The sequence below is a fragment of the Triturus cristatus genome, chromosome 10 (assembly GCF_964204655.1).
Source record: "Triturus cristatus chromosome 10, aTriCri1.1, whole genome shotgun sequence".
Taxonomy (NCBI): domain Eukaryota; kingdom Metazoa; phylum Chordata; class Amphibia; order Caudata; family Salamandridae; genus Triturus; species Triturus cristatus.
In genome coordinates, this window is record NC_140593.1 from 558,990,034 (window position 1) to 559,016,974 (window position 26,941).

At 48.2% G+C, this 26,941-nt stretch overlaps 1 protein-coding gene across 1 annotated transcript in view; it reads right to left on the minus strand.

The window, feature by feature from the left end:
- Positions 1–3,196: 3,196 nt before the first annotated feature.
- Positions 3,197–26,941, minus strand: part of LOC146789727 (WD repeat-containing protein 48-like) — a 221,094-nt gene continuing 197,349 nt past the window's right edge. Inside the window, exon 5 of the mRNA XM_085630132.1 lies at positions 3,197–4,962. Coding sequence (XP_085486258.1) covers positions 4,867–4,962 — 96 coding nt within the window. The 3' untranslated portion in view covers positions 3,197–4,866. The remainder of the gene's footprint in view (positions 4,963–26,941) is intronic.

The following is a 26,941-nucleotide window of genomic DNA, read 5'->3' on the forward strand; positions in this document are numbered from 1 at the left end:
GAAGCCCGAATGGGCCACCAAACGATAGCCGCGCCGATTCATGGCATGAAAGGAGTTACCTATAAGGTGTGTCTCCTGCAGGAAGACAACATCTGGTGAGATACGTTTCAGGTACTGCAGGACCACACCACGCTTAATCCTGTCCCCCAGGCCGTTAACATTCCATGACAACACAGTCAAATCCCTACCCCCCATCATACGTAGAAGCAATCAGTCGTCCCCCACAGAGCATCTCGAGAGCAACAATACAGTAAAGGGCTTGCCTTGTGGTGCAAACAAACAACACACCCCCCCCCACCCCCCCATCCCAACAGAACTCCCCCCTCCCTGCACCCCTGCATGAGCCCGAACAGCCCCCCCAAAGTGCAGTGTGCCTGTCGCCCCATAGATGAAAAACTAACTAGTCCCCCAGAGGAGGAGGGAAGCCCCCAACAGACCCCACACGACCTCCATCGGAGGGGAACATAAACGATCAGTAAATGGTAAAGGAATGTTGTCCCGAGCAAGGCCTATTCTTCACCCCTCAGTTCTGATCCGGCGGGCCCTCCCCGCCAACCGCACCCCCCCCACCCCCTCGGCCCCGATCTCCAGGCAGAGTGTCCAACCAGTCCCCAGCCGCCTCGGGTCGGTCAAAAAAGTGCGTGCGCCCATCCACCTCCACCCTCAGCTTAGCTGGAAAAAGCATTGAGTACTTAAGGTTCAGGTCCCGTAGGCGACGTTTAACTCCGAGAAAACTCAATCTCTGTTTTTGGACCGCCGGAGTAAAGTCTGGGTAGAAATGCACATCCATGTTATCAAGCTTGACCGGTCCCTGTTGCCTGGAGGTCTGCAGGATAGCGTCTCTGTCCCGAAAATTAAAAATCCGGGCAATGAGAGGCCGCGGCGGGGCACCGGCCTTAGGTCTGCCCCCAGGGACCCGGTGAGCACGTTCCACCGCAAAAAGCTTACTCAGCCCCCGGGGCTGGAGATGGGTAAGGATCAATTCTTCCACAAAAAGATCTGCCGCCTCCGCCTCTCGTCCCTCCGGCACTCCCACAATACGAACGTTATTCCTCCGGGCCCGACCCTCGGAATCCTCCAGTCGCCGGTCCATCAGGGCGCTCGCCTGGCCAAGCCGGCGCACCTCCTTTTGGAGGGCCACCACGTCCGTCGTGAGGCTCGTTGTGGTGTGGGCCAGGGAATCGACCCGGTCGTTGGTTTTGGACAAGTCAGCCCTCACAAGGCTAACATCCACCAGGACCGAGTCTATCTTTTGCGCTAGGGTGTCGAAGCGCTGGTCCACCGAGGCCTTCATCTCTGCGATGGCGCCCATGACGTCCCGGAGGGTCAGATCCACCGGTTGAGCAGATGCCTCCGTCGGGCCCGCCGGGGATGTGCGCGATGTCTCCGGAGATCCCTTCTGGAGGGTGTAGCGGTCCATACTGTTGGATTGAGGCGCCGGGCCGCGGCGGGTCGTCTTCACCTTCGCCCGGTCGCCATCTTGTTTGGTGGACATGCCTGCTCTCCCACCGTCGTGCCAATCTCCTCGAAAGGGCCGATAAACCAGTTCACGGGTTCCGGGGGGGGGGAGGGCAACCACTGGGCCGCAGGACGACTCACGGCCGGCGGGTCAGCCGGGCACCTGGACAAGGCCACACCACCGCACCCCGCTCCGCAACCCTACCTCGCTTGAGGGCAAGGAGAGCGCAAAAGCGAAAGTGAAAGCACGGGAGACGCGAGTCGCCCAGCCCTGCCCGCCGCTGTTGTTCGCTTTGTCCCCAGATCGCCCCACTACTCCAATCCGGGGGGCCAGCGCGGAGAAGGCCGCAACCTTCAATCGGTGCTCCCACCGGTGTCCGGGGTCCGATTCGAAAAGGAAAAACGGATGGCGCCTCAGCTCGGGTTCACCGATGCAGTCCCCTCAACAAGGACAGGATATAGCCAGGATTAATTCAGGAGGTCGTGGTGGTCCTCGGGAGCCTCGCACCTACGCGGCCATCTTGGTTGCGCGCTAGGCTCCTCCTCCACCTGATCAGACTTTTTAACCCCCTTTTTAATCATGTTTATTGAATTATTACTTTCTAACTGTTATCTTGCTTTTCTCCCTCTTCTTCCCTCCTATTTTTTAAGGCTATTCAGGTTTAACTGTACAGGCATAATCAATGTTGTCCTGATGATGATCCTAATATTTCGTTTGTAGGATCGAAACGCCGTCGACACTTGTAAACACCCTATATGTTCTTAGCAATACTAAGTATGATACATAAGGGTGTCCCATGTAATGTTTGTTAGTTCACTCTCTATTCCTGCCATTTGCAACAAACGTTTTTTGCCTGAACCTTTTTGTTGTTTCTGTTCCTCTCCCTATTATTTGTACGGGACACAGGCTTGTGTCCAACTTTGAGAATTTCTTTGATAATTTTGCTTCATTACTGTAGCAGTAAAATTTATGACCACTGTCCGGCTGGACAAGTCTTTAAAAATAAGCACTGATTGGGTCCTTATTGATTGCTTTCTTCATTCATTCCTTCCTAGGGACTTTTTGTTGATGTTTATAATTCCCTAGATCTGAAGAGCAAAATATACCTGTGATGTTGAGAACTCTGAAAAGTGGAAGGGAGATAAGCTGTTTTCACTGACTGACATTCAACTCAAAGATAGGAAAACAGTTTGAATTCTTAAACACTTCAATGTCTTGAGCAGTCATCTGAAATCGGTCACATTGGGTTGTTTGAGGTACTTTTCAGAAGCCAGGTCTGGTTGCTGGGGTGGTGCCAGAAGGATTATTCCATTGCTGAGGATTTGACAATGATGAATTTTTAGAAGTTCCATTTTGGGAGTTGACTTGTGAGTTGTAGATGTTGATACTGTTCTCGAAGTGTTGTAGGGCTGCTCCATAGATTGCTTACTGTTTTACATACACACAAAGTAGTTTACAGGCGATTTTTGCTTTGACTAGAAGTATTTTAAAAATGCACATGAGCACTGGTTCAAACATACTGGTTTTGTTAAGTACAGTTGATTTTGCTGAAGACATTAGAATCAGACTTAAAAATGGAATCTATGCAGGGTTAACAGTATTAAGGTATTAGGTACATCTATCTTGGCACAGCAGTTCTTATACAGTGTCCAGTTCTCAGTCTAATCTGCAAGAATTGTGGTTCTTTTTGACACGTTAGGAATATAATAAACATGCTTAAACATTAGAAATACTTTAAACAAATAATTTTATTATATACATCCATTCAATACAGATCTCTTGGCATTGCAGACAGGTTTGTTCCATTCTACCAGACTTCAATCTATTAAACGGGGCAGGGAGTGGTGGGATTGGTTGTGGTGAAATGTCATCACATTTTAAACCACGAAAATGAGACAAGAAAAAGGTTTGGAATAGACTACTAGGAAGGACACATGCTTATAAGAACAAATCTTGAATCAGACATGATTAAAAGTAACAGGAAAGTTTGTATTAAAACAATTACAATTAATAATATTCAGTACTTCAGAGACAAAAATGTATGATGCTGAACAAAAATGTGAACCTGGAAACAAATTAGTATGACGTATCAAAATTATACAATCTTGGATAGCCAACACCACAAAATGTTAAAGTAACAAAGAATTTATGGAATCTATCTCTGCCCACCATCAATCTAAGATAAAAAATATACCTTATCTTTTACCTTGCCCAGTCTTTAATTTCCAGTGGTTTCAATTTAAATATGGCTGGGATAGATGGGATAAAGAAGCGTACCTGCTCCTAATAAAGTGTAAGCTATATGCCAGTAAAATGTACCTATATTTCTAAACATTTGGAATGCTGATACAATATACTGCCACATTTCAGAAACTGTTTTTTGGGTTAGAATGGCAATTAAAGACCCTGGAAAGGCGGAATTGTGAAGTCTGATAGGTTTAGTAGACATTCAAGTATATGACTGATTGGGAAGATCGCAGAATGAAAAAAGATCTGTATCCAGCTTTAGTAACAAAATCCATACTCATTTTCATATTCTAAATATTATATTTATTTGCTTTGCTATTTTTATAATGAACAAACAGTAGGGAATTCTTAAATTAATTGGGAGTAGGTATAATGGTAACAAGATACCATATATAAGAGAACAGCTGCCTGTCTTCTTCACAGAAAGACTTTTTAAATGTCATTGAGAGAGTATGCAGGACTTGAACTAGATTTTCCAGCCATCTAAAATGTTTTACAGATATCTTGTTCAATTATGATGCACAGCATCACAATTCACCCTGCTACATAAAGTTGATCCTAATGATGCAGATCACTCTTGCTGCAATAGCATGTTTGAGATTATGAAATAAAACAAATCTGGTAATCTATACTTATTTCAGAGTTAAAAGTGAATTCAGGTTGTGCAGAATAAACTAGTTTCGAATGTAAGCATGTGCTGTTTTTTCCTGTGGGAAAAAAAACCTGTTAAAATAGGGTCAGAATACATTAACGATGGAATGTACTTAAAAAGAGCGTGCATGCTTGGAAATCGACTTAACAGTAACTATGGGCAAAAGAGTGTTTCATATCACGCATAAAGATGATTAAATTATGTTATGGATATACATAAGGAGGACATACATTGTAAAGATAATGACGGGCACAGGTTGACTTCCCGTAAATCTTACAAACATGAGCCACTCCAACGCATCATCCTCATCTTGGCAGATCCTTTCTTCTCCTCCAATGTTACAGGTGTCACAGTCACTTCAATTCAATGTACAAGTTCTGCCCATACCAAATCACTCGCTGGAAGTCTTGATAACCTCAAAGGGCCAGAGAGCGCCTACAGTACTACTCTCTGAACCAGTACATTAAGATCAAAGAAAACAACAACCATCCAAGTCTTTTCAGTCTTTTCATGTTGATTTCTGCCTATAATGAAGAGTAAGATCACCTCCACTCTTCCAAATTAAGTGCTTCACAGTTCGAAGGTCCATATTGGGATCCAATACCTGAGAAAAAGAGCAGAATGTAGTTTCTGTATACCTGTGTTACTAGGGGACTTTGCAGTTTAAACCCAGCACAAATGAAATGATAAAGCAGATCTATAAAGAACTACGAAAAAGATCTGAAAATCACAAATACATTACATTCTATTTCTACCAAGCATCTAACGTTTGAAAAGCAAGGAAAAAAGTTACTTACGAGTTACACCGGACACCCTGAGGATTACAACTTCTTGAAATGTATATATATTTTTTCAACTTTACAAGGATTATTGAATACCTCTGGCAGATTTGCTAAGAATTATTTATTTTAAACAGATGGCACAATTTAATGCTTCACAGCACAACATATTGAAGTCCCTCATACAGCACAATCTGACACCAACAGAACAATGCTGCAAAACAGGAAATGGACCAGGACACTCTGTCCAGATCAGCAAAGAAGGCTGGGACTGTGGTGTGAGGAAGAAACCTAAGAATCTCATGCAGAGGCAACCCCAGAAAGGCCACTGAGCTAAAAGGCCTTACTAATGGCAGAAACGCTACACCAATGTCAACACCATAATATAACAAGCATTTGCAATGCAATATGTCTTGCATTTATTATATTTTGAGATATTGGCGTTGTAAATGACAATGCCTTTGATTTATATATTTTTTAAACCTACAAGTGGTGCGTAAACACACACTTTGTACTCATAGTCGCTGATTACGAAAAGCAAGGCTGGCAAGTAATTGCGGTTCTTTTACTGCCAGCCTTGCTTGTAGCAAATGCGAGACCTTTTGCATTGCAAATGCTTGTTAGAAAGATGTGCATGTGTGATCAGAAAGATCCAATGGCCAGTGTGAGCAGTCCCATCATCCCCTGTTGAATGCTGTGGTGGGCGTAAGCAAAAGTGTTAATGACTGCTGACCACACCAATAAATAACAAGCATTTGCAATGCAATAGGGCTCACATTATTAAAGTTTGAGCTATTGGCATTGCTAAATAATGCAACACCAATCGCTCAAACTTTAATAATGCGACGGTTTGGTCTGAACTGTCAATGCAGGGCAATAGAAAGAAATAGAGTTTCTAGCGAGATTTAGAACAAACTATGCCATACTCTCACTAACACAGAAGTGAAAGATACAAATATAAGAATGGCCACAGGAATTATGTGAATACGCAGCTGCTGCGTTTTCCGCATATACAAAGTAATTTACCGCATTTGCCATATAAGCCACTATCTGCTGCATAATCTGCAAAAGTTACCAAATATGCAGCAACACGTTTTGTTGTGCAGTGGAAGTACCTTCGCAAAGGTTGATTGGTCACCTTTCTGTTTATTATTACTGCATCTGGATGGTATACTGGTACTAATGAGGTGAAACCTGCATCCAAACAGGGTTAATCATTTTTAGAAAGACAGTAATTAAATAATACTACCACAAAATGTGCTGCATAATTTGTCTTTTACTTAATTTGGACAGCACCGCCATCCATTATGGTCCTCAACGCCAAGGCCCTGGAGTTAGCCGGGCGTTGGTTAACAGCATCTCTCAAGGTATAGAACAGGAGACAACTGCCCCGCATTGGTAGCTGCATGAGGACTGCAGTCATTGGGGGTTCGCACTACTGCCCCCGTCTGTTACACGCGCGCATCCCACTGTTAAAATTACAGGAGCCCGAGGCCTTCCACTAAGAATACTAGAGCAGTGCCCTCACCGCAGGCATCCTCTCCCTCCCCAAGTGGTGTGCTCTGTGGCACCCGGTGCCGCAAGGGACAGCACCTGGCACAAGTTCAACATATGCGCTGCGTGACAGAGGGCTTGCTCTGCACTGCAGCAGAGGCATGGCGCGTGGAAGTACCTTCGCAAAGGTTGATGCCAAAACGTTGCCTTGGGCACTCCCCAAGCTGGTAGGATATCGACCAGGTGAGATATTGCGTCGATTGTCAAATTGGTAGGGTACGCGCCCTCAACATGGGCTGAACCATTCTGGTCAGTCGAACCCATGTCAGTCTCCTCCATCTGTGAGAGCCGGGAGAGGTACAAGCAGTCTGCGAACACTTGCTTCTTGCTGCCATTGAAGCACAGTATGAGACCTATTCTCTCATCCAGGTGAAAATTCCAGATGGTCGGTTTCGAACGGACTCACTCCCCGCAGCTCCTCGAAGGTCGAATATTTTTAAAGAAAGCGTCCTTCTTAGATTGTTTCCAAAATGTAACAAAAGGCTATTCCAGCAGCCACACTTGGAAAAGTGCCACAACTGGTATCCCATGGTACACAAGAACAAACATGTGAAACTCTTCACCCTACTTCATTCCACTACAGACGTAACAGTTACATTACCATAGCGACACGATTACTGCATTAGACTGCTCATCACGCATACCACCAAAACAATTGCCACATCCAACATTTTTTCCCGAGCACATTCCTTGCTGTAGTATGCTACCCATTCAGCGAGCTCTCCAGTGCCTCATAGCGGGTAATAAGAGCTATATTAATGCAACTCCAACACAGAACAAGATGTCAGTGGTTTTTCATTTACTTACTTCCCGGTGAAATGGATCCAAAAAAGGAGAAGCCCGGGAGTGGTGCGCACGCCACAGCGAGACATGTAGCTTCAATTATCACGCCCGTGTCTGGGCACGATAATTGAAACCACGTGACGGCAGGTGCGTGTAACAGACACCAATAGGCCATGGGCGGAGCAATGCGCCCGCCTTTGGCCTATTGCGTGCTCGGTTTGTGAAATACATGCACAAGCCAATCCCCTAACAAAAGAAAATGCACGCGCACAAGCTTGTGCCATTTCTAGGTACATTTTGAAACCCCCTACTAAAGGGCTCACGCTGCGCGAGCAGTGCTGCGCACTGCAAGCAGGCGCAAGCCCTAAAAAGGGCAGTAGCAAAGCACCTCCTATGTACATATAGAGGTATTTTTTATTTATAAGATTTGTTTACATGGGGCAAGCACGACCTAACCAGTTCTGTATTCCTGACCTAAAAGTAATGAATGTCTGCTGTCAAACGTAATTCTATGGCAGGACCCGAGGCTTCGGATTATGCTTTGTCTCTCTTCGCTTTATTACACAAACTTGTACAGCAGCCATAGAGATTGAGAAATTTCGAAAAGGACCATATTAATACAAAAACTACAATACTACAATTCCCTACAACCAGGGAGGAACACGAATACATAGTCCTTATTCCGTTTCCATCGCGTTAGATACATAGCGTCCTGTTTATCCTGTCACTTCCTCTTTCTTCGCTGCTCCCGCAGCCAGATAAGTTGTTTTCTTTCTTTGTTCTATATTTTGGGGTTAATGTGAGCGCTATGATTTCTTTTAAGATTGTACGCACGAATTAATGTGAGCGTTCCATTGTGTTCCCATTTCAGAGTCCTAAGCCGGCCGCGGGAAAGTTTTTTCCGCTCCTACGCGGCCGGCACTCCCCCTGCTGTTGCGGCGCCTTCTCGGGCCACTAGGGGAACTCGCTCGTCTCGTTGCTCTCCGCGCCGCGACAGTAACGGATCGGAGCCTTGTCCCCATTGCTGCCTCAACTTAGACGTCCATATTAACAGACTGTATTTCCCGCAATTCTCGATTGAATGCCCCGGTGGGTGTCCGTATAGCGGGTTTACCCGCGTTGAACGCGTGAAGTCGCGCTGGTGTTTCTTGTGCACATTGTGGGCCCTAATTGAACAGTACACTCGCGTTATACATGCCAATAACCATTTTCAGCAATTACTTTGCATTCACTTTAAATAGTAACGCGCAGGGAGGCAGTTTAGCTCTGTCCAGGTTCTGAGGGCAGTAGCGCGTTCTGGGTTGGTGCAAGCCCATTGTGATCGTTGGGGTCCTCGGCCTGCCCCTATTTGGTAGTTCTCCTACCTTTAGCCACCTGTCTGTGCGGTGCACTTATGTTTGTATTCAATTGTTACTTACCTTCTATTGCATTATGGATGGCTGGTCAGGTTATTACGAGGAGGAAGTCCAGGAGTATATGCCCTGGGATGAGGAATGTTTTGACGCCGTGGACTCTTCCATTTATCGGGTGGTCCATGAGGTTGTTGGTCCTATGGAGCAGCGCCTTTCTGACAGAATTGTGCAGGAATGCAATAGGTTGGCTGCGGCGCGCTCTGATCCTCCGGTGCCTTCCGGCGGGCAGCCTGCAGAGGGTCCTCCGCCGTCCAAAATACAGCGCCCAGAAGAGGTGGACGTGGATGCTTTTGCGCGTCTAAAGACAGCGTTTTTGGCTAAAACGTCGTTGGCCGTCCCAGCGACTCCTCCAATGGACGCCCCTCAGGATACTCTGGATCCTCCTTCCCCCGGGTCAGGTCATGATGATACTCAAGGGGACACGGACGAGGAGGCGGGATCTTCTCGTCCGTGGCGGCCGTCTTCTAATCCTTCTACTTCTGTGCCGCTGGAGGAGGATGCGGACATGCTTAATCCGGACGAGATTATGCACCCCCGGTCTGCGGCCAGGGCTTGTTTACGAGCAGAGTGTCCGAGGCCTTCCCTGCCCGACAAAATAGCTTCTACGCCGGAATTGGATCCAAAAACAGCAACATTTCTGGCTAAGTATGTGAAGGACCCTAGGAAGGGTATAGATAGATCCTGGAGGTCCTGTCAGGACAAGCTATCGGACTGATGACGAAGATATTAGACATGGCGGAGGAGGCAAAGGTGTCAGGGTCCCCCATTTCCCCAGAAGTTCCCTCCAATTGGGCCCAGTGGGCTATTATATTTATGGGCAATGCTAATTGCGCCCTTTCAACCGAGCGTCATCGCTCGTTGTTGATTAAGCTTGATCCAAAGCTGGGAGACCTGGCCTCCTCGGAAGCTGGAGCGGTGGCCCAGGGTGGCTTGTTCGGGGAGCGCTTCATTAAAGAATTAGGCAAGTTTGTTTCTACATTCACTTCGCTGGACAAGGCTCAATCCAGCATCAAGATAGTATTTAATCAGCGGGTTTTCGGCGGTCCTGGACGAGGCAGGGGCCGCTCGTCCGGCCGAGGTTTCCAACAAAATCCCTCAAGGGGACAAGGCTCTGGTCGCGGACAGTATAAGTCGACCGCGAATTACACAAACTTCTACCAGACGCGTGGACAGCGTTTCAGAGGCCGTGGAGGATTCAAGTCCAATTCCGGCAGAGCCAACTCCAGTGGTAAGTGTTATACCAGCAGCGCAAGTTCGCATCGGCGGTCGACTAGCGACTTTTCAAAATGCATGGGCAGCTATAACCTCAGATGCATGGGTTCTTCAGACCGTTCAGGGCTTCCATATAGAATTTTACAGAAACCCATGACAGGAGGCACGGCCTCGACCGCTGACATTTACTTTCTCAGATGCACAGTTGATCGACGAGGAGGTCTCCGAATTGCTCCGCAAAGGAGCCATTCGCCGATCAACTTTGCACCCTCGGGGCTTTCTCAGCAATATTTTTCTGATAGACAAAGCCGACTGGGGTCGCCGAGTGGTTATCAACCTCAAAGAATTCAACGGTTGGTTGATGTACCGTTTCAAGATGGAGGGGATCCATCTTCTTCGCGACGTCCTGTTGCCAGCAGACTGGATGGCACGCTTAGACTTGAAGGATGCTTACTTGGTGATTCCCATCCATCCCCCTAATCGACGGTTCCTTCAATTTTGTTGGAGAGATCTGGTTTACAAATTCACCGCTCTTCCATTCGGTCTTTCCTCGGCCTCTTTGTGCTTCACCAAGGTGCTCCATCCCGCGGATTCCTCCGAGCTCGGGGCATACGCATATACTTGGACGACCTCCTTATGGCACAATGTCCTTGGATACTATCGCGGCAGCTCAATCAAACTGTCTCTTTTACAGAGCCTAGGTTTTATCATCAACAAGGCAAAGTCGGTTCTAGCACCTTCACAATCAGTAACATTTCTCGGGTTCGTAGTGGACTCAGTCCACGCGTCCTTAAGGCTTCCCTCGAGGAAGATGGCGAAAATCCACCACGAATTGCGGCAAACGATTTCCAAGCCTTACACCTCTTTGCGGCACCTGGCTCGTCTGGTGGGTCTCCTTTCGTCCTCGATTCAGGCGATCTTTCCGGGGCCCCTGCATTATTGAGCCCTCCAGCGACTCAAGGCGTACCATTCGAGGAAGGGCCGGTCGTACGATCTCTCGGTTCCACTCTCGGCAGAGGGGTTTGGTCCTCGGACGAGCAAGCTCTTCATATCAACTGCTTAGAAGTTCTAGCAGGTTCGTTTGCGGTACGATGTTGGACCAAGGACAGGATTCAATCCTGTGTCCTTTTGAAGATGGACAACATCTCTGCCGTGCGGTATGTCAATCACTTGGGAGGCACCCGTTCCTGGGCATTGGCGAATTTAGCGAAAGACTTTTGGGGGTTTTGCCTGGACCACCATATCTCGGTCACGGCGGAATACCTTCCGGGCCACAGCAATCGGGTGGCGGACTGGCATTCCAGGCATCTTTACAACTCCAGCCTTTGGAAACTAGACCCTCAAATTTTTCAGTGGTTGAACACTCTTTGGGGCCCCTTGTCGGCAGACTGCTTTGCCTCTCGGCTGGAACATCAGGTCCCCCGGTTCTTCAGTTGGAGACCGGACCCACTGGCCCTAGCCACGGATGCCTTCCTTCAGGATTGCAGCGTGGAACGGGGCTATGCGTTTCCACCTTTTTCCATGATAACGAGGACGGCGGCGCCGATCCGCCGGCAGAAGGCAGAGGTAACCCTGGTGACACCTTGTTGGAGGTCTCAAGTTTGGTTTCCGGTTCTTCTGGAACTTTCCTGGGATTTTCCAATCCTACTCCCCCGGTGCCCCCACCTGCTTCTGAACCCGGACGGAGTTCCGCATCAGATAGTCACACAGGGGACGCTCCACCTTATGGTGCGGCGACTTTCTGGCACCAGTGGGGGCTGCCGGGCCTTTCGGGACACGCTGAGACCCTCTTGTCAAAGGCTTGGGCAGACAGTACCACAAAACGTTACCGATCCGCCTGGTCGAGATAGGTTCGTTGGTGTCTTCGAAGGAATCTGGATCCCGTGGTCACGGACGCCGTACCCATCTTGAATTCGTTCGATCAAGTCAGCAATTTCTGCGGGTCATGCTCCGCCAGACGGATCTCCGGTGGGAGAACATCCTTTAGTCTGCAGACTTTTGCGGGGGTATCCGGTTGTCACTGCCACAGGAGCCTCATTATTCCGTTTTATGGGATGTCAATCTTATGTTGAATTTATTTATTTATTGGCAACTCAATAAGTTCCTTTCTTTGAAGGAGTTGTCTTCTAAGCTCGCTATGCTGCTGTGCTTGGTCTCCTGTTGGAGAGTTTCAGACCTCTGGGCTTTGGATATTTCGGCACAAACTTTTTCTCCGGAAGGGGTCGTTTTCACAATCGGCCGGCGCACTAAGTCTCATTCACGGTCGGTTTCCTATCCGGCTTTAAGAGATAACCCGAAATTGTGTGTGGTGGACTGTTTAAAGGCATATGAAGCCTTAACGCTAGAACTCCGGGCGAGCAACAACTGTTGATGGCTCTCAAAAAACCACACAAAGCGGTCTCTTCTCCTACCATAGCTAGGTGGGTATGTTGGGTCATGCAGGAAGCTGGTATTGATATGAAGCAGTTTGGCGCCCATTCAGCCAGGGGCGCCATGGCCTCTAAAGCTTTCGCGCTGGGAGCGCGTTTGGAAGATTTGATGCATGCCGCTGATTGGTCTTCCGACTCCACTTTTAAGAGGTTTTATTTTAAACCGGTGCTGGATGTGGCGCAGTTGGTAGTAAGTAAGCTTTGAACTAGCATAATCCGAAGCCTCCGGTCCTGCCATAGAATCAGAATTTGCCTAGCATCGTGACGGTAAGTTCCAATTCTATTAAGGACACGGAGACGAGGATTTTCCCGCCGCGGCACAGTGGTGCGAACCCTCCCGTATGGCAGTAAGTAAACGATTTATCCTTTTACAGTGGTATTGATGACGTGATTGCCTACCGTTTGGCATGATCCTTGTAGATTGTTTGTTATTGTACTTTTACATTAGTCGTAGGAGATTTTTTCCTCGACTTACTTTCTTTTGTTTTTTCCTGGGAACAATGGCTCAAAACAGGGCCAGTAATGGAATGGCGTAACTTACGCGAAGAAAGAGGAAGTGACAGGATAAACAGGACGCTATGTACCTAACGCGATGGAAATGGAAGGACTATGTATTTGTGTTCCTCCCTGGTTGTAGGGAGTTGTAGTTTTGTAGTTTTTGTATTTTGGAAATTTTTCGAAATCTCTGGCTGCTGTGCAAGTTTGTGTGTAATAAAGCGAAGAGAGACAAAGCATAATCCTCGCCTCTGGGTCCTTAATAGAATTGGAACTTACCGTCACAATGCTAGGCAAATTCCAATTCCACAGACAATACCCAAGCGATTCCCAACACACATATATAAGCAAAACTTAAAATACTGCTATTCTTATATGTATAACGGCAACGTGTTGCACTGCTCTCAATATGCTAAATAAGTGAGGTAATGCTAATTAACAAGATCTACAGGCACAGAGAGTTAAACTGCTACTAAAAACAGAAGCATAGAGGAGATCTAATAATAGGTGGTGTTATAGTTCCTAAGCACCATTCAGAGAACAGCGTTTTATTCCAGGGTGAACAGGCAATAACGATGGGGAGAAACGGGAAGAAGAGATATCAATGAAAGAGAATACATTGGGAACTGTTAAGGGAGGATAAAGAGGAGAGGGTATGAGGAAAAGCTACCCACTAAAGCAATTACAAGAATGCAGCACTTATCCCACTTGTTCCAAGGACCGGTGTTTGACGACTGCCTTATGTATAAGAACTCTGTATGCACACCTTAGGTTATGGAAGAAAACACCAAGCTAGTGTCATTCTGGCGACAGACAACGGTGTTGGGAGGAGGGTAAGGGGGGGGGGGGGGGGAAATCAGGGGACGACTCTGCGCTGCCCGAGTTTGGAGACACTTTTTGGACATGTTGCTATGTTATGCCTGTGGAACATAGTTTCTACAATAAACGCACGCACGACCTTGTGCCGAATTCAGGCTTTATAGAATTTCATAAATTAAAGAGTCCCCACAGCGCCATAAAACGGGACAAACATCTGCACACTCGATACACACCGGAGACAACCCAGACCTTGGCTCACTCCCTTATAGGGTTGGCAATGCTTCAGGCTAGTAATAAATATAGAAATTTTCGATTGTTAACACTGCATAATGTAACAAATAGATCACAGGATACATCATTAAAAACACCACTGGATAACGTATTTCACACTTTTAGACACAAGAAATAAGTTTTCCACTCAATGGTCCAGGTCACACCCGCTCATGTTTATGGGACCAAAATAACTCAATAGTGTGAGTGGTCGAGAAGCAACCGTTTCAGGGATGGTGAAAGCGTCTACTAATTTGCATGGTGTCATGCTCTACACTCACCGGGGTTGAGATGGACGTATGCACGGACCCCTGGATCTGTCCCTATTGCAAGAATGACCTTGAAGCCAGTGCTTGGCACTCAAACTTCCCCACCAACCCCCGCAGGAGCTTGGCACAGTGTTCGCATCCCTGCTATCGCCATGGTGAGCCCAGCTCAAGCAGGGGCGACTCCTTGGCAGGGGAGGCCTGGAGAACAACAGTATTCCCCAGGCGGACCATATCCGCGGACTTAAGGAAGAGAAACATTGCGGAACTGGAACGCCTGAAGCTCCCAACACTGTCCGTGGGCTGGGCCCTTCTTGTCCAGTGACCGCCCCAGGTCTGCTGTGCCCCGCACTGGCCGCACAACCCTCCCCGCATACCTGTATTTACCACCCGCGGCAGCCACTCTCCTCCTGCGAACAGAGCCGCAGAACCACAGCAGAGCTTGGCTGGGCGGAAGTGACGCAGCGGAGCTGGAGCATGCAGGCGGATTGAAAACAGCAGAGAGCTCAGCCCCAGCAGTGCTCTGTTGAGGCGAGAGCGGCGGTAGGGGAGGCTGCACAATGCGTAACATACACGCAGGGAGAGAGAAAGACGGGCGGCCTTCGCCAAACAATGGGCTCTAATGGAGAGTGCTTCGCATCCTGGGGTGCCTGACTGCAAAGAAAGACAAGTGGTCGCGATTGTCCTGGCACCTTAAAGTGAAAGCGCGCACAGAGCGCTGAATGTAATAAAAGCACATCGTGCCTCATGTAGGACAAACTCATTAAAGAACATAGTGCTTACGAGTAAGAACCGAAGTCAAGGGGCCAGTAGCCATGGGAGGATACAAATTGCGACATTGACGCCAATAAGGAGGGACTAAAAGCCTATGAAGGAATTAAGACACCAGCATTTATGAAGGTCAGACACAAGCTAAAGAAAAATGTGGGCGGGGCTTCTCCTCCGTACAGTACATACACCAGATCACCAGAGCAGCGAATGCGCGCTAGCACAGGCTCAACCTAAAAACAAGCATTTGCAATGCAATAGGTCTCGCAGTTTCCCGAGTTTAAGCTAATGGCATTGTAAATGACAATGCCTTTTATTTATGTTTTTAAAACAAAAACAAAAATAAAAGGCATTGTTATTTGCAATGTCAATAGCTCAAACTCGCATAAATGCGAGACCTATTGCATTGCAAATGCTTGTTTTCATCATTATCCAGTGGCGGCTCCTTCGCTAAGGCTAAGGCGGAGGAGCATCTCCCACTGCTTCAGCTGCAAGATGAATGCAAAAAATTAAATGATAATAACGTTTGTTATTATCATTTTGTTTTTTTGCATTCAGCTTGCAGCTGAAGCCAGGGTGGCGGGGCTGGGCTCCCCATGCGTCACAGGGGTAGGAGTGGTGCCAGCACCTAAAGTGCACATGATGCTTTGGCCTGTTGTCTCAGGGCGGTCAAAGCGTAATGCGCACTCTGCATGTTGTCCACACAGGCTGTATTACAGCCTGGTTGGAGAACATGCACAGCCTGCCAGCCCTTATCGGAGCACCGAACCACGGTGCTCAGACCAGGGAATTCTGGGAGGTTGTGTGCTTCCTGCCAGGAGGCCGGACAAAGAAGAGGCGGCGTTCGTCGGTAAAGAGGTAAGTGCTTTTTATTTTTTAATTATTGACCCCCTCCCTTGTTTCACCTTCACCCAGCTCACCACCCCTAGTCAGTAGCAGCCGCTACTGTCATTATCATATGCACTCGAGAGAATTAATTCAAGCTATCGACCTGGTCAGTAGAGATGGGCACACAAACATTGCAGCTGGTGTATTATCCATTCAACACACTTTCTTCCTTCAGCTCTTTTTTGTTGCTCTTACCGACAATGAGATGTGTCATACACAGGCCCGAAAATGTCACAGACCATTGTGATGAAAATATAATTGAAAATACAAACTGTATGTGATTTTACCCTAATTGCATCAGAGAACGGCATCACGAGCACATTGAACAGAGAAGCTAAATAAAGAAACATGAAATCGAACATTCATGGCTAGACAGACTGTGCTCTTGAGGCGGAAGCCGAGAGCGTTTTACTCGTTTTAAGGAATTGTATTTTAAAAATATTGTCACTTTATTTTGTGTGCACTCACCTCTCTGGCACCGTTGCTGATCCTGCGCAGCTGAGTTAGCGCTGCTGCAGCCCTCACCATCCACAAACTTTTCCCACCGCCATCTCGGCGAGGACGGAGGCCACGCCCCTTTGTGAGGCCACGCCCCCCGACGCCACCCTTTAAAGCGCTGACTACTAGCGCCACCAGCCCAGACAGACTGTGCTCTTGAGGCGGAAGCCGAGAGCGTTTTACTCGTTTTAAGGAATTGTATTTTAAAAATATTGCCACTTTATTTTGTGTGCACTCACCTCTCTGGCACCGTTGCTGATCCTGCGCAGCTGAGTTAGCGCTGCTGCAGCCCTCACCATCCACAAACTTTTCCCGCCGCCATCTCGGCGAGGACGGAGGCCACGCCCCTTTGTGAGGCCACGCCTCCGACGCCACCCTTTAAAGCGCTGACTACTAGCGCCACCAGCCCAGACAGACTGTGCTCTTGAGGCGGAAGCCGAGAGCGTTTTACTCGTTTTAAGGAATTGTATTTTAAAAATATTGTCACTTTATTTTCTGTGCACTCACCTCTCTGGCACCGTTGCTGATCCGGCGCAGCTGAGTTTGCGCTGCTGCAGCCCTCACCATCAACAAACTTTTCCCGCCGCCATCTCGGCAAGGACGGAGGCCACGCCCCTTTGTGAGGCCACGCCCCCGATGCCACCCTCCTTCGCCCTATAAACAATGTGCATTTTTCGGTCGCGCAGCGGACGAGCGCAGCGGGCGCGCCGCCAGCGCGCCGAAGGCGTGCCAAAGGCAAGCCCGTCTGCGCCCGTCCGCGCCAGATCAGGCCCTAGGGCACGCCACGCCGACCATCATTTCTCGTACTCCTCTCAATCCCTTAGAGACTTGCAACATCTTGCCACCTCCCCACCTCCAACGGCTATTCGCCGTATACGCACTGCCGGCCTTTTGCACCCTGACCGACACCACCTAAACGGTAACACCCCATCAGCTACGCCGACCAGGAATGTTATGACTATCAGGGTGTTATATTTAAACACTCGCTCTTTGGTTAAGCACTCTGAGGACATCTTTATCTTGCTATCTAACACCAATCCGGACATGCTCCTACTCACGGAAACCTGGCTAACATCAGAGTCCCTCCCAGATATCTTGGCTGCCCTCCCCCCTGATTACTACATCCTTCACGCCGACCGTCCCGGTGACCGGCCCGGGGGTGGGGTGGCAGCCACCATATCCAAACGCCTTAACTCCGTCTCCTCTTATTCCCTCCCCCTCCCTAAGGTGGATAATTTACTTATCAGTGTGCAAACTGATACCGGTACTCTTACCCTTCTGCTTTTATACCGGCCTCCCTATCCTATGCCATCCTTTCCCACCACCTTGAGTGAACAGCTGTCTAACCTTCTAACGCTGCACTCCAGTTTCGCCCTTTTTGGCGACCTAAACTATTGGTTCAACGACACCAATGCTGGCCCCCATGCCACAGAGCTCTTCGAGACTCTAAATAGTCTGAATCTCACTCAACAGATCACTCATCCCACCCACAATAAGGGCCATATCTTGGACCAGATCTGGACCTGTGATCTGGCCTCATCTCCACCAGACGTTTCCCCCGTGTCTGGTCCGATCACAACCTAGTTGACACTACCATCACTGTCGCCGGTCAGATTCCTCCTCCTCTGATGGCTGGCGGCTTCTCACGGAAATGGAGTACATACGACTCTCAGGGCTTTCTCACGGCCCTGGCCGACACCCGCCCAGCCTCCCCCCCCTCAAATGACATCGACTGCATTGAACATGATCTCGGTTCCTGGCTAGTATCGGCCAGCAACCTCTTTGCCCCCCTGGTCAAATTTCCTAGCACTAGGCACCGCAGCTCCCACAGGTGGTTCTCTGGTGATCTTAAGCTCCTGAAACTAAAAACACGTCAGTTAGAACGCACCTGGAGACGCGACTATTCCGACACAGCTCGACAGGCCTATCTGGCTGCGCGTAAAGAATACAAAGCTGCCATTAGCCTAGCCAAAATGGAACACTTCTCCTACAGGATCTCGTCGGCAGCCGACAAATCTAAGGCGGTGTTCAGAGTCATGGATGAACTCACTACAGATGACAGAACCCTCCCAGTCCAGACCCCCACTCAAGAGGCCTGTGACACCCGCAACTCCTTTTTTCTAGATAAAATCACGAAAATCAAAAAATCTATCCCTCCCTCTCCCCAGTCACCTTCACCGGTTTCCTGCACTAACAATCCCTCGACTTTCTCTTTTCCCGGCCCTAGATCCTACTTCTCTAGCGGAACTGGCAATCCGGGTAAAATCTGGTTCCCCGAATGATTGCTGCCCGCCATCTGTCCTACGGAGTATATGCCTGAACCTGCCTGACTGCATCCTACCTTTACTTAACGGGGCACTCAACAGCGGCATCGTTCCGACTTCTTTCAAGGAGGCCATTTTAGTGCCCCTCCTCAAAAAACCCGGCGCCGACCCCGCAGAGCCTTCGAATTACCGCCCCATTTCCCTCCTTCCGTATTTTTCAAAAAAATTGATGGAGGCCCACGTCACCCGGTGCCTGTCAAATTTTATTGAATCGTCCAATTGTCTCGAGCCTAATCAAGCCGGCTTCAGACCTGCCCACTCTACTGAGCATGTCATCCTGGCAGCTCTGGAATCACTCAGGAACAACGCGGACGTTGGGTCCCCCCAAGCCCTCGTCCTCCTGGATCTATCAGCCGCGTTCGACACGGTGGACCATAACATCCTTCTCCACCGTGTCGGGCAGGCTGGTATCCAGGGTACCGCTCTCCGTTGGGTCAAGTCCTTCCTTACCGGAAGAACACAGGCGGTCCGCCTGGGGCCCTACACTGCTACTAAAACCCCCACGTTTTGTGGAGTCCCTCAAGGCTCCTCCTTATCGCCGCTTTTATTCAATCTATACCTCCGGCCTCTGATCCAATCTCTTCAGAAATGGGACATCGTCGTCTATAATTACGCTGACGACCTACAGATCATTCTTCCGCTCAACTCACCTCACGCCATCAAAACGTTTCATGCAGTCATGATCCACATCCAACGTTGGATGAACCAGAACCAATTGAAACTTAACCCCGGGAAAACTGAGCTCCTCCTTCCGGGACTCAGCTACGCTCACTGGGGCCCGCAGTTCTGGCCCCCGGAGCTAGGCTCCCCCCCAATCCCGGTGAAAGCAGTAAAGAGTCTGGGAGTGATCATTGACGCTGAACTTTCTCTCAGAGCACAGGTGGGCTCGGTAATATCTTCCTGCATGTACCAGCTTCGGAAGATCCGCAAAGTCCGCCACCTACTTCCCCCCGCTGCACTTACCCAAGTTGTCATCTCACTTGTGCTTTCCCGTTTGGACTTTTCTAACTCCATCTACCACGGCCTCCCATCATCCCTGACACATCGTCTCCAAGTTGTCCAGAACCAAGCGGCCCGCTTAATTTTTAATACCCCTAGATGGCAGTCAGCCAAACCCCTACTCCACAGTCTTCATTGGCTCCCAATCGACCAAAGGGCAGCTTTCAAGGTGGCATGTCTCACTTTCAAAACCCTCCACTGCTCCGGCCCCGCGTTTGTAAAATTTCTTATCCGCCCCTACTGTCCACAGCGTGACCTTCGATCTGCCCATAGCCACCTGCTAGCCACCCCCAAAATTAGAACCAAGAAACTCGGCGGTCGCCGTTTCTCCTACCTAGCCCCTGGACTTTGGAATCCCCTCCCTCTCTTCATTAAATCCTCCTCCTCTCTCATGAACTTCAGGAAACTACTTAAGACTTACCTTTTCCCTATTCTTAGCTAGAATCCCGCTTCTCTTGTTTCCCCCTCATTTACTCCGTCTGTCAGCGCCAGGAAGCTTCGGCGACAGTGCGCTTTACAAATTACACCTAAGATAAGATAAGATAAGAAAAAAAATGCTTTCTGAAACCCACTCGTGAGTAAACATGGTGCATGGGGAACATTTCTAGACCATTCGTAAACCGGGGGAGACAATTGACTTCGAAGTATTTGGGAAAGACTGGTGGGATAACAGCTGATGACTCCCTACAGGGAATAGTTCGCTGTAATAGGTACGATTACCTTTATATAGCGCTTACTGCCCACGACGAACTGCGTGATTGATTCTCGCACAGTATCGATTAGCATGTCGCATGACCCGCCTCTTTCTAACAGACCTTTTTCTACCATCTGCAGATATAACTGTTGCCTCTGGGAGTGCTCCATTCACAAAGGCGCTGTCCCAGCAGGAGTGTGGGCCCAGGACAAAGGACGCCCAAAGGCGGACAGTTAAGTGCCGTTTACCGTTAAGCACTGCAAAATGACTCTTCCTGGTCTAAACAAGTACGATAGGAGCATTGAGAATCGTGGGCCACACCGCTATACTTACTACACGGTTCCAGCAGTAGCGGGATGAATGCCGCGGAGGTGCCATGCGAGTGGTGAGCAACTGCTCTATTGCTGCACTTTGGGGTCACGATGACTTGGTCCGGACTGGCCTCACTTACACTCGAGTCAGCTGCTGGTGGGCGTCGGGATCCATATCTCCAGTCCCCAGTGAGCTTTCAATGCAATCGTTCTTGCATTTGCTTGAGTTGGAGTAGGCAGTAGTTAGATGGGGACCGTCCATTAGTAGTTCTGTCAGAGGTGGACAGGGGAGCAGTGGGCTGCAGTAACGGGAACACAGTGACATACAAGGTGCGTAATAGGTGTTGCTTGTTTTTAATGAAAATGTTTTACTTATGCGACAGACCGGACGGCACAGCAGGTTTCTCAGCTGAAAAAGCATCGTCATGAGCTGGAAGAAGCAGCGACCTCGGAGTGGTGTTGGGGGCATGCACTGTTGTGGGAGGTGGTGTAGGGAACGGCATGGGGAGATTAAAAGACTAAGTGACAGGTCAAGCTGAAAAATGAAGTGGTCACAAAGGTTTCATGGCAGGAGCAGAGGCAGGGTAGCCACTAAGAGTGCTGTTGCAGCGTTGGCCGCGCGCGAGCGGCCGGAGACGCAATATGTGGTGGGGGAGAAGTGGGAGTTGTGTGTGCGCCTGCGTCATCGTGATCGCGATCGCTCTGAAAGCGAAAGTGATCGCGATGACGCACGAGTTTTCAAAGTGCTGCTGGCGGCCGGCTGCGTGCGTGCACGATCGCGTGAACGCAAGCGTTAGGCCAGCCAGCAGCACTTTGAAATTCCCACATACAAAATGTCTCTTCGAGCCTTTGGCTCAGCGAGACCTAATGATGCGAGGGGGGACTTATCTGCTAAAGCAACGCCGTACCTACACCTACCAGGCCAGCATACCAGGGTGCCCACGCTGTGTGTCTCCCTCGCCGCAGGACAACACTGCCGGACGCAGCGAGGGGAGACTACAGCTCCCGTGAGCCACTGCGCCCCTGCTGACTTCCGCCAACAGCGCGCCCGAGGCGCTTAAAAGCAGTAGCTCCCTCGGAGGAGCGGGGGACTAACCTGCTAAAGCAACGCCGTACCTACACCTATCAGGCCAGCATACCGGGGTGCCCACGCTGTGTGTCTCCCTCGCCGCAGGACAACGCTACCGGACGCAGCGAGGGGAGACTACAGCTCCCGTGAGCCACTGCGCCCCTGCTGACTTCCGCCAACAGCGCGCCCGAGGCGCTTAAAAGCAGTAGCTCCCTCGGAGGAGCGTGGGACTAACCTGCTAAAGCAACGCCGTACCTACACCTACCAGGCCAGCATACCGGGGTGCCCACGCTGTGTGTCTCCCTCGCCGCAGGACAACGCTGCCGGACGCAGCGAGGGGAGACTACAGCTCCCGTGAGCCACTGCGCCCCTGCTGACTTCCGCCAACAGCGCGCCCGAGGCGCTTAAAAGCAGTAGCTCCATCAGAGTCGCGGGACGCGCGCGGGCGGCGCCGGGCTAAGCCCGGGCAAAGGGCGGGCCCTCTGAGGCCCTCAGAGGTCAACAGTGGTCGGGCGGGCCACCCATCTAAGCTGCTGACAGGTGAGAGAGGAGACATGTCCACCAGGGGGAAGCGTTCTGCTATTCAAAGTGGGAGATCGGACGTGGCACATCCGAGTACACCACTATCCTTGGAAAGTATGTTGGATAATGCCTTCAACATGGTTGCTAATGAAATTGCAAGCACAGAAAGACGGATGTCATTGGAGCTCCTACGCATACATCCTGAGCCTCAGGACTCAAGTACAGTACATACTATACCCTTATCCCCAACTGTTACAGTGTCTAAGTCCAATGTGCCCCATCTACAACCTATTACTCTTGGGGAGGAAAGCGACACTATTATTCTTGAGTCCCAGCTTGACATTACTGAATACGCCCCTATACCTCATGTATCCGCGAAAGACAAACCTGCTGGAGGAAAAAGGAAAAGAGGCCCCCCAAAATCCTTAACTAATAAAAGGAAACCAGCTCTGTGTAACAAGGGCCAACCTACACCGCAGAGTATGTGGACCAGAGGGAAGCAAAAAACAATAGGGGGTAGTAATGTTATAACTGAAGAAGTGCAATCGGCCAGAGAACCCTTGGATATTACTCCTCCCAGTAATGGCATAAATTGCACATGTACACAGACTGAGCCAGCTAGTGGAAGCACTTCAGCATTGAAATCAAATGCCAATTTCATGGAAACCATTGTAGATACCGTTTTAAAACAGTTAGAATGTCAAATGATCAAACAGTTTAATAATATTTTTAAAAGATTAGACCGCATTGAAACCTTGATAAAGAATGAAGATGTTAAGAGGAAGGGGGCTATTAGTCTTGACTTAATAAGGGGTGAGCGCTTTCTGAAAGATTTAGAAACTGCTAACAAGGGCATTCATAGTGTAGGGCAAAACGCCTCTAAAAAAGCTACCATTGTTGATACCGCATCGAAAGGCGTCAATGAAGGGAGAAACCATACTCAAAAAAAAAACCAGCACACCCTGACTACAGTCATAGAACCAATATGCCCCAATAGCATAGCCACTAATACGCCAAAGGATGCTCCCACCCTGCATGCTACAGGGAGGAAGGTACCTACTAACACTGCATCAGAAAAGGGCCAAACAACCATCACAAGGCCATCAATGTACCCAGGGCCTGTCCTCAATTTGCCCCCCGACGCCTGCCCCTAAGTAATAATCTTGGCAGGCGTACCTCAGTTACGGGAGGGACAGAGCGAGTCATGGATGCAGTTAAACAATAAATGTACAGACTGGCTATCTAAACATAAAAGGGTAGGACCTAACATCATGAGGGAAATTTTGACTACTCGATGGGTGAGCTGGGTTGGGCCACTACACAAGAACATATAAGGGGATTGTATTGTCATTAATTTTAGAAATCCCTCTACGGTTAAATTTATTCTTGGTAGTACTAATATGAGTTTCTCCCCCCCCTACTGACATAACCTCTTTGCCACTGGGCTATTTTTATAGACCTCACCACATACCACCTAGCCCCATTTTTTCACCCTTCCCGTTACATAATAGGTACAGTGCACTGTCGGATCTGGGCACCTTGGACTGACCATCAACCATCTCGTTAGATCCAGCAATCAGGAATTATTCTAATACATTTGAGCCAGCAGGGGATTCATTTTTTGACCCAACCGCAATGATTGCTAATGATGATGAGGTGCCCAAGGGTAATAGTTTTGTTCTCACACCAGGACCCCCCACTAACAATCTGGCAATCCTGAGCTGGAATATAGCAGGTTTAAATGCTAAAGTCACAAACGGGGATTGGGTGGACTGGGTTTCTGAAATTGATATCTTGATGTTTCAAGAAACCTGGTGCACCACCCCTCTTTTGTTTGATGGTTTCAGTTGTTTTAACCAAATTGCCTCTATACCTGCCATGGGCAGACCCAGTGGGGGATTATCAATATGGGTCAAAATTGGTGCAGATGTCAAAATTGAACCACTGGAAACACACAACAGAAATTTCCAGGCATTGCTCTATACTAGTAGTGTCAGAATATGTTTAATTAATTTTTACAACAATGATTTTAAAACACATCCCAATATGAATTTTATTAAGTTGTTTAATTTTATTGACGATATTGTAGAAGGACAAAACTGTGGTAAACTCGACGGGATATGTGTAGGAGGTGATTTTAATGCACACATCCACCGTCTAACCCCCCCCTGTAAAAGAGGTGAAGAATTATCCAACCTTCTGGCCACAAGGGATCTAATTAACGTTATGGAAAAATTAAACACTAGGGAGAATATCTGCCCTGCGGCTACTTATATTGGGCATGGGAGTGCTTCCACAATTGATTATGTATTTATGACCCCCACGCTTGTTGACCTTCTATTGGAGGCCACAGTAGTTAGGTGCATATATAGCGACCATTACCCCATCCTATCCACTCTTAAACTTCCTCACAAAAAGCTGAAGCAGATAGAAATAGGGGTAAAAAATCTAGTCGTGTCGACGGATAGGCTAAGGGTGGTTTAGAAGGGGATTGACAATAAGGGGGTGTTAGCCCGAGTGGTAAAATCCTATCCCGATTTATTATCCACCTGCCTGTCCTCCGACTGCCCTGACTATGCGATTGTGGAAGCATTCATGGAATTGTGTAAGACTATAAAGAAGGAGATATCAAAGCCAGTCCTAATCAATACTAATACTAACCCTAGATGGTTTGACAACTCCTGCTCTAGAGCAAATAGAGATTTGAGAGCGGCCCTAAAGACCGACCCACTAGATCGGTCTTTGGTGAGGACTCTGAGGACTATTTATAAACGCACTTTAAGAACACGATCCGAAGAGCTCTTAAAATCTCATTGGGAATCACTTGTACGAACTGCAGCAACAAAGGATGTTGCTGGGTTTTGGAGTGAGGTTAAGAACCTGAAATCATTTGGCTCCAAAATTACTCCCATAACTTGTAGCATACCAGGGGAAGTATGGGTGAAGCACTTCACAAACATTTATATGGCATCGACTCCCCCCATTGAAAATTGTCAACCATCTAAGTTCCCGCACTTTTCTATAACGGAAGTAGAGGATGCAATTCTTCAAAGCGCAGGAAATAAAGCGCCAGGGCCTGATGGAGTATCTATCGATTTAATTAAATCAGAGCCTGACCTATGGTCCCCACTTTTGTGCAATGTTTTTAACAATTTATCAACCACCTCATTGCCCGATTCCTGATCCAACAGTACCATCGTTCCTATTTTTAAAAAAGGGGACAGACTTGATCCTGGGAGTTATCGCCCGATATCATTAATTGATAACACATTGAAGATTTTAGGCAGGGTCATTTTTAATAAGATTAGCCTCTGGGCCGAGGAAAATAAAATTTTAAACCCATGTCAGTTAGGTTTCAGAAGCAACGTAGGGACGGTTGAGCAGTGCTTGAACCTAAACTTAGTTCTAGATAAGTATACTATAGCTAAAAAATCCCCACTTTACCTAGGTTTTATGGATCTAAGCTCTGCTTTTGATTTTGTCAACCGATCACGCCTATGGACAGCCTTGCTGAAATATGGTTTGGATGAACCTCTGGTCCAATTCCTGGCCCATTTACACAGTGACTTAAAAGCCTGTGTTCGTATTAACAACGATGGAGAAGTCTCGGGTGAGATTTTAATTGGCAGGGGTGTCAGACAAGGTTGTGTCTTGGCTCCCCTGCTTTTTATTCTTTATATAAATGAACTAAGCACATCCTTGGATAAATTGAGTACTGATGTCCCGCTCGTCAACGGCAAACCCCTCCCTGTATTGCTTTATGCTGTCGACGCGGTACTATTAGGCCGTACACCCAATGCACTCCGCACTTTAATCTCAGGCTTTGTCTCTTATATGGCCGACCTTGATCTATGTACAAATTTTAAAAAATCTTATATAATGTCTTGCGGGCCAAAGAAACATAAAATCCGCCATATTATGTCAGGGAATAATGTTTTAAATAGCACTAGCACTTTCCCTTACCTAGGTTTGTTGTTTTCCGATTTCGGATCTTGGCAACCTCATGTTGCTAGAGGGAGGAATAAACTAGGCAAAGCCATTAATTCTATAATTACCTTAAGCCAACCAAGGCACACTGAAGTCATTCTATCATTCTTACAAATCTATAAAACCCAGTGCGTCCCTACAGGAACTTATGGTGCTGAGGTGTGGGGATACTCGAGTTGCACGAACATTCAGGTAGAAGAAAATAAATTCTGTAGGAAGGTACTGGGGGGAGTTATTTCGGCTCCATCATATGTGTGCCATAGAGAATTGAATCTCCCTTATATAGAGGACTTTATAAAATCTAGACCTGCTTTGTTTTGGTTAAAAATTTGGCGTAACCCAGCTGCCTCCCTGACCCGTGACATAATTTTAGATTGCCTAAAAAGTGAGCGGGCAAAATACATTCCCTGGCTTAACGCGGTACAAATGAGCCTTTTAAGCGTAGATATGGGGCATCTTTTCTTAGCACCCGAAAAAATTGATTCCTCACATAAAACTACAGTT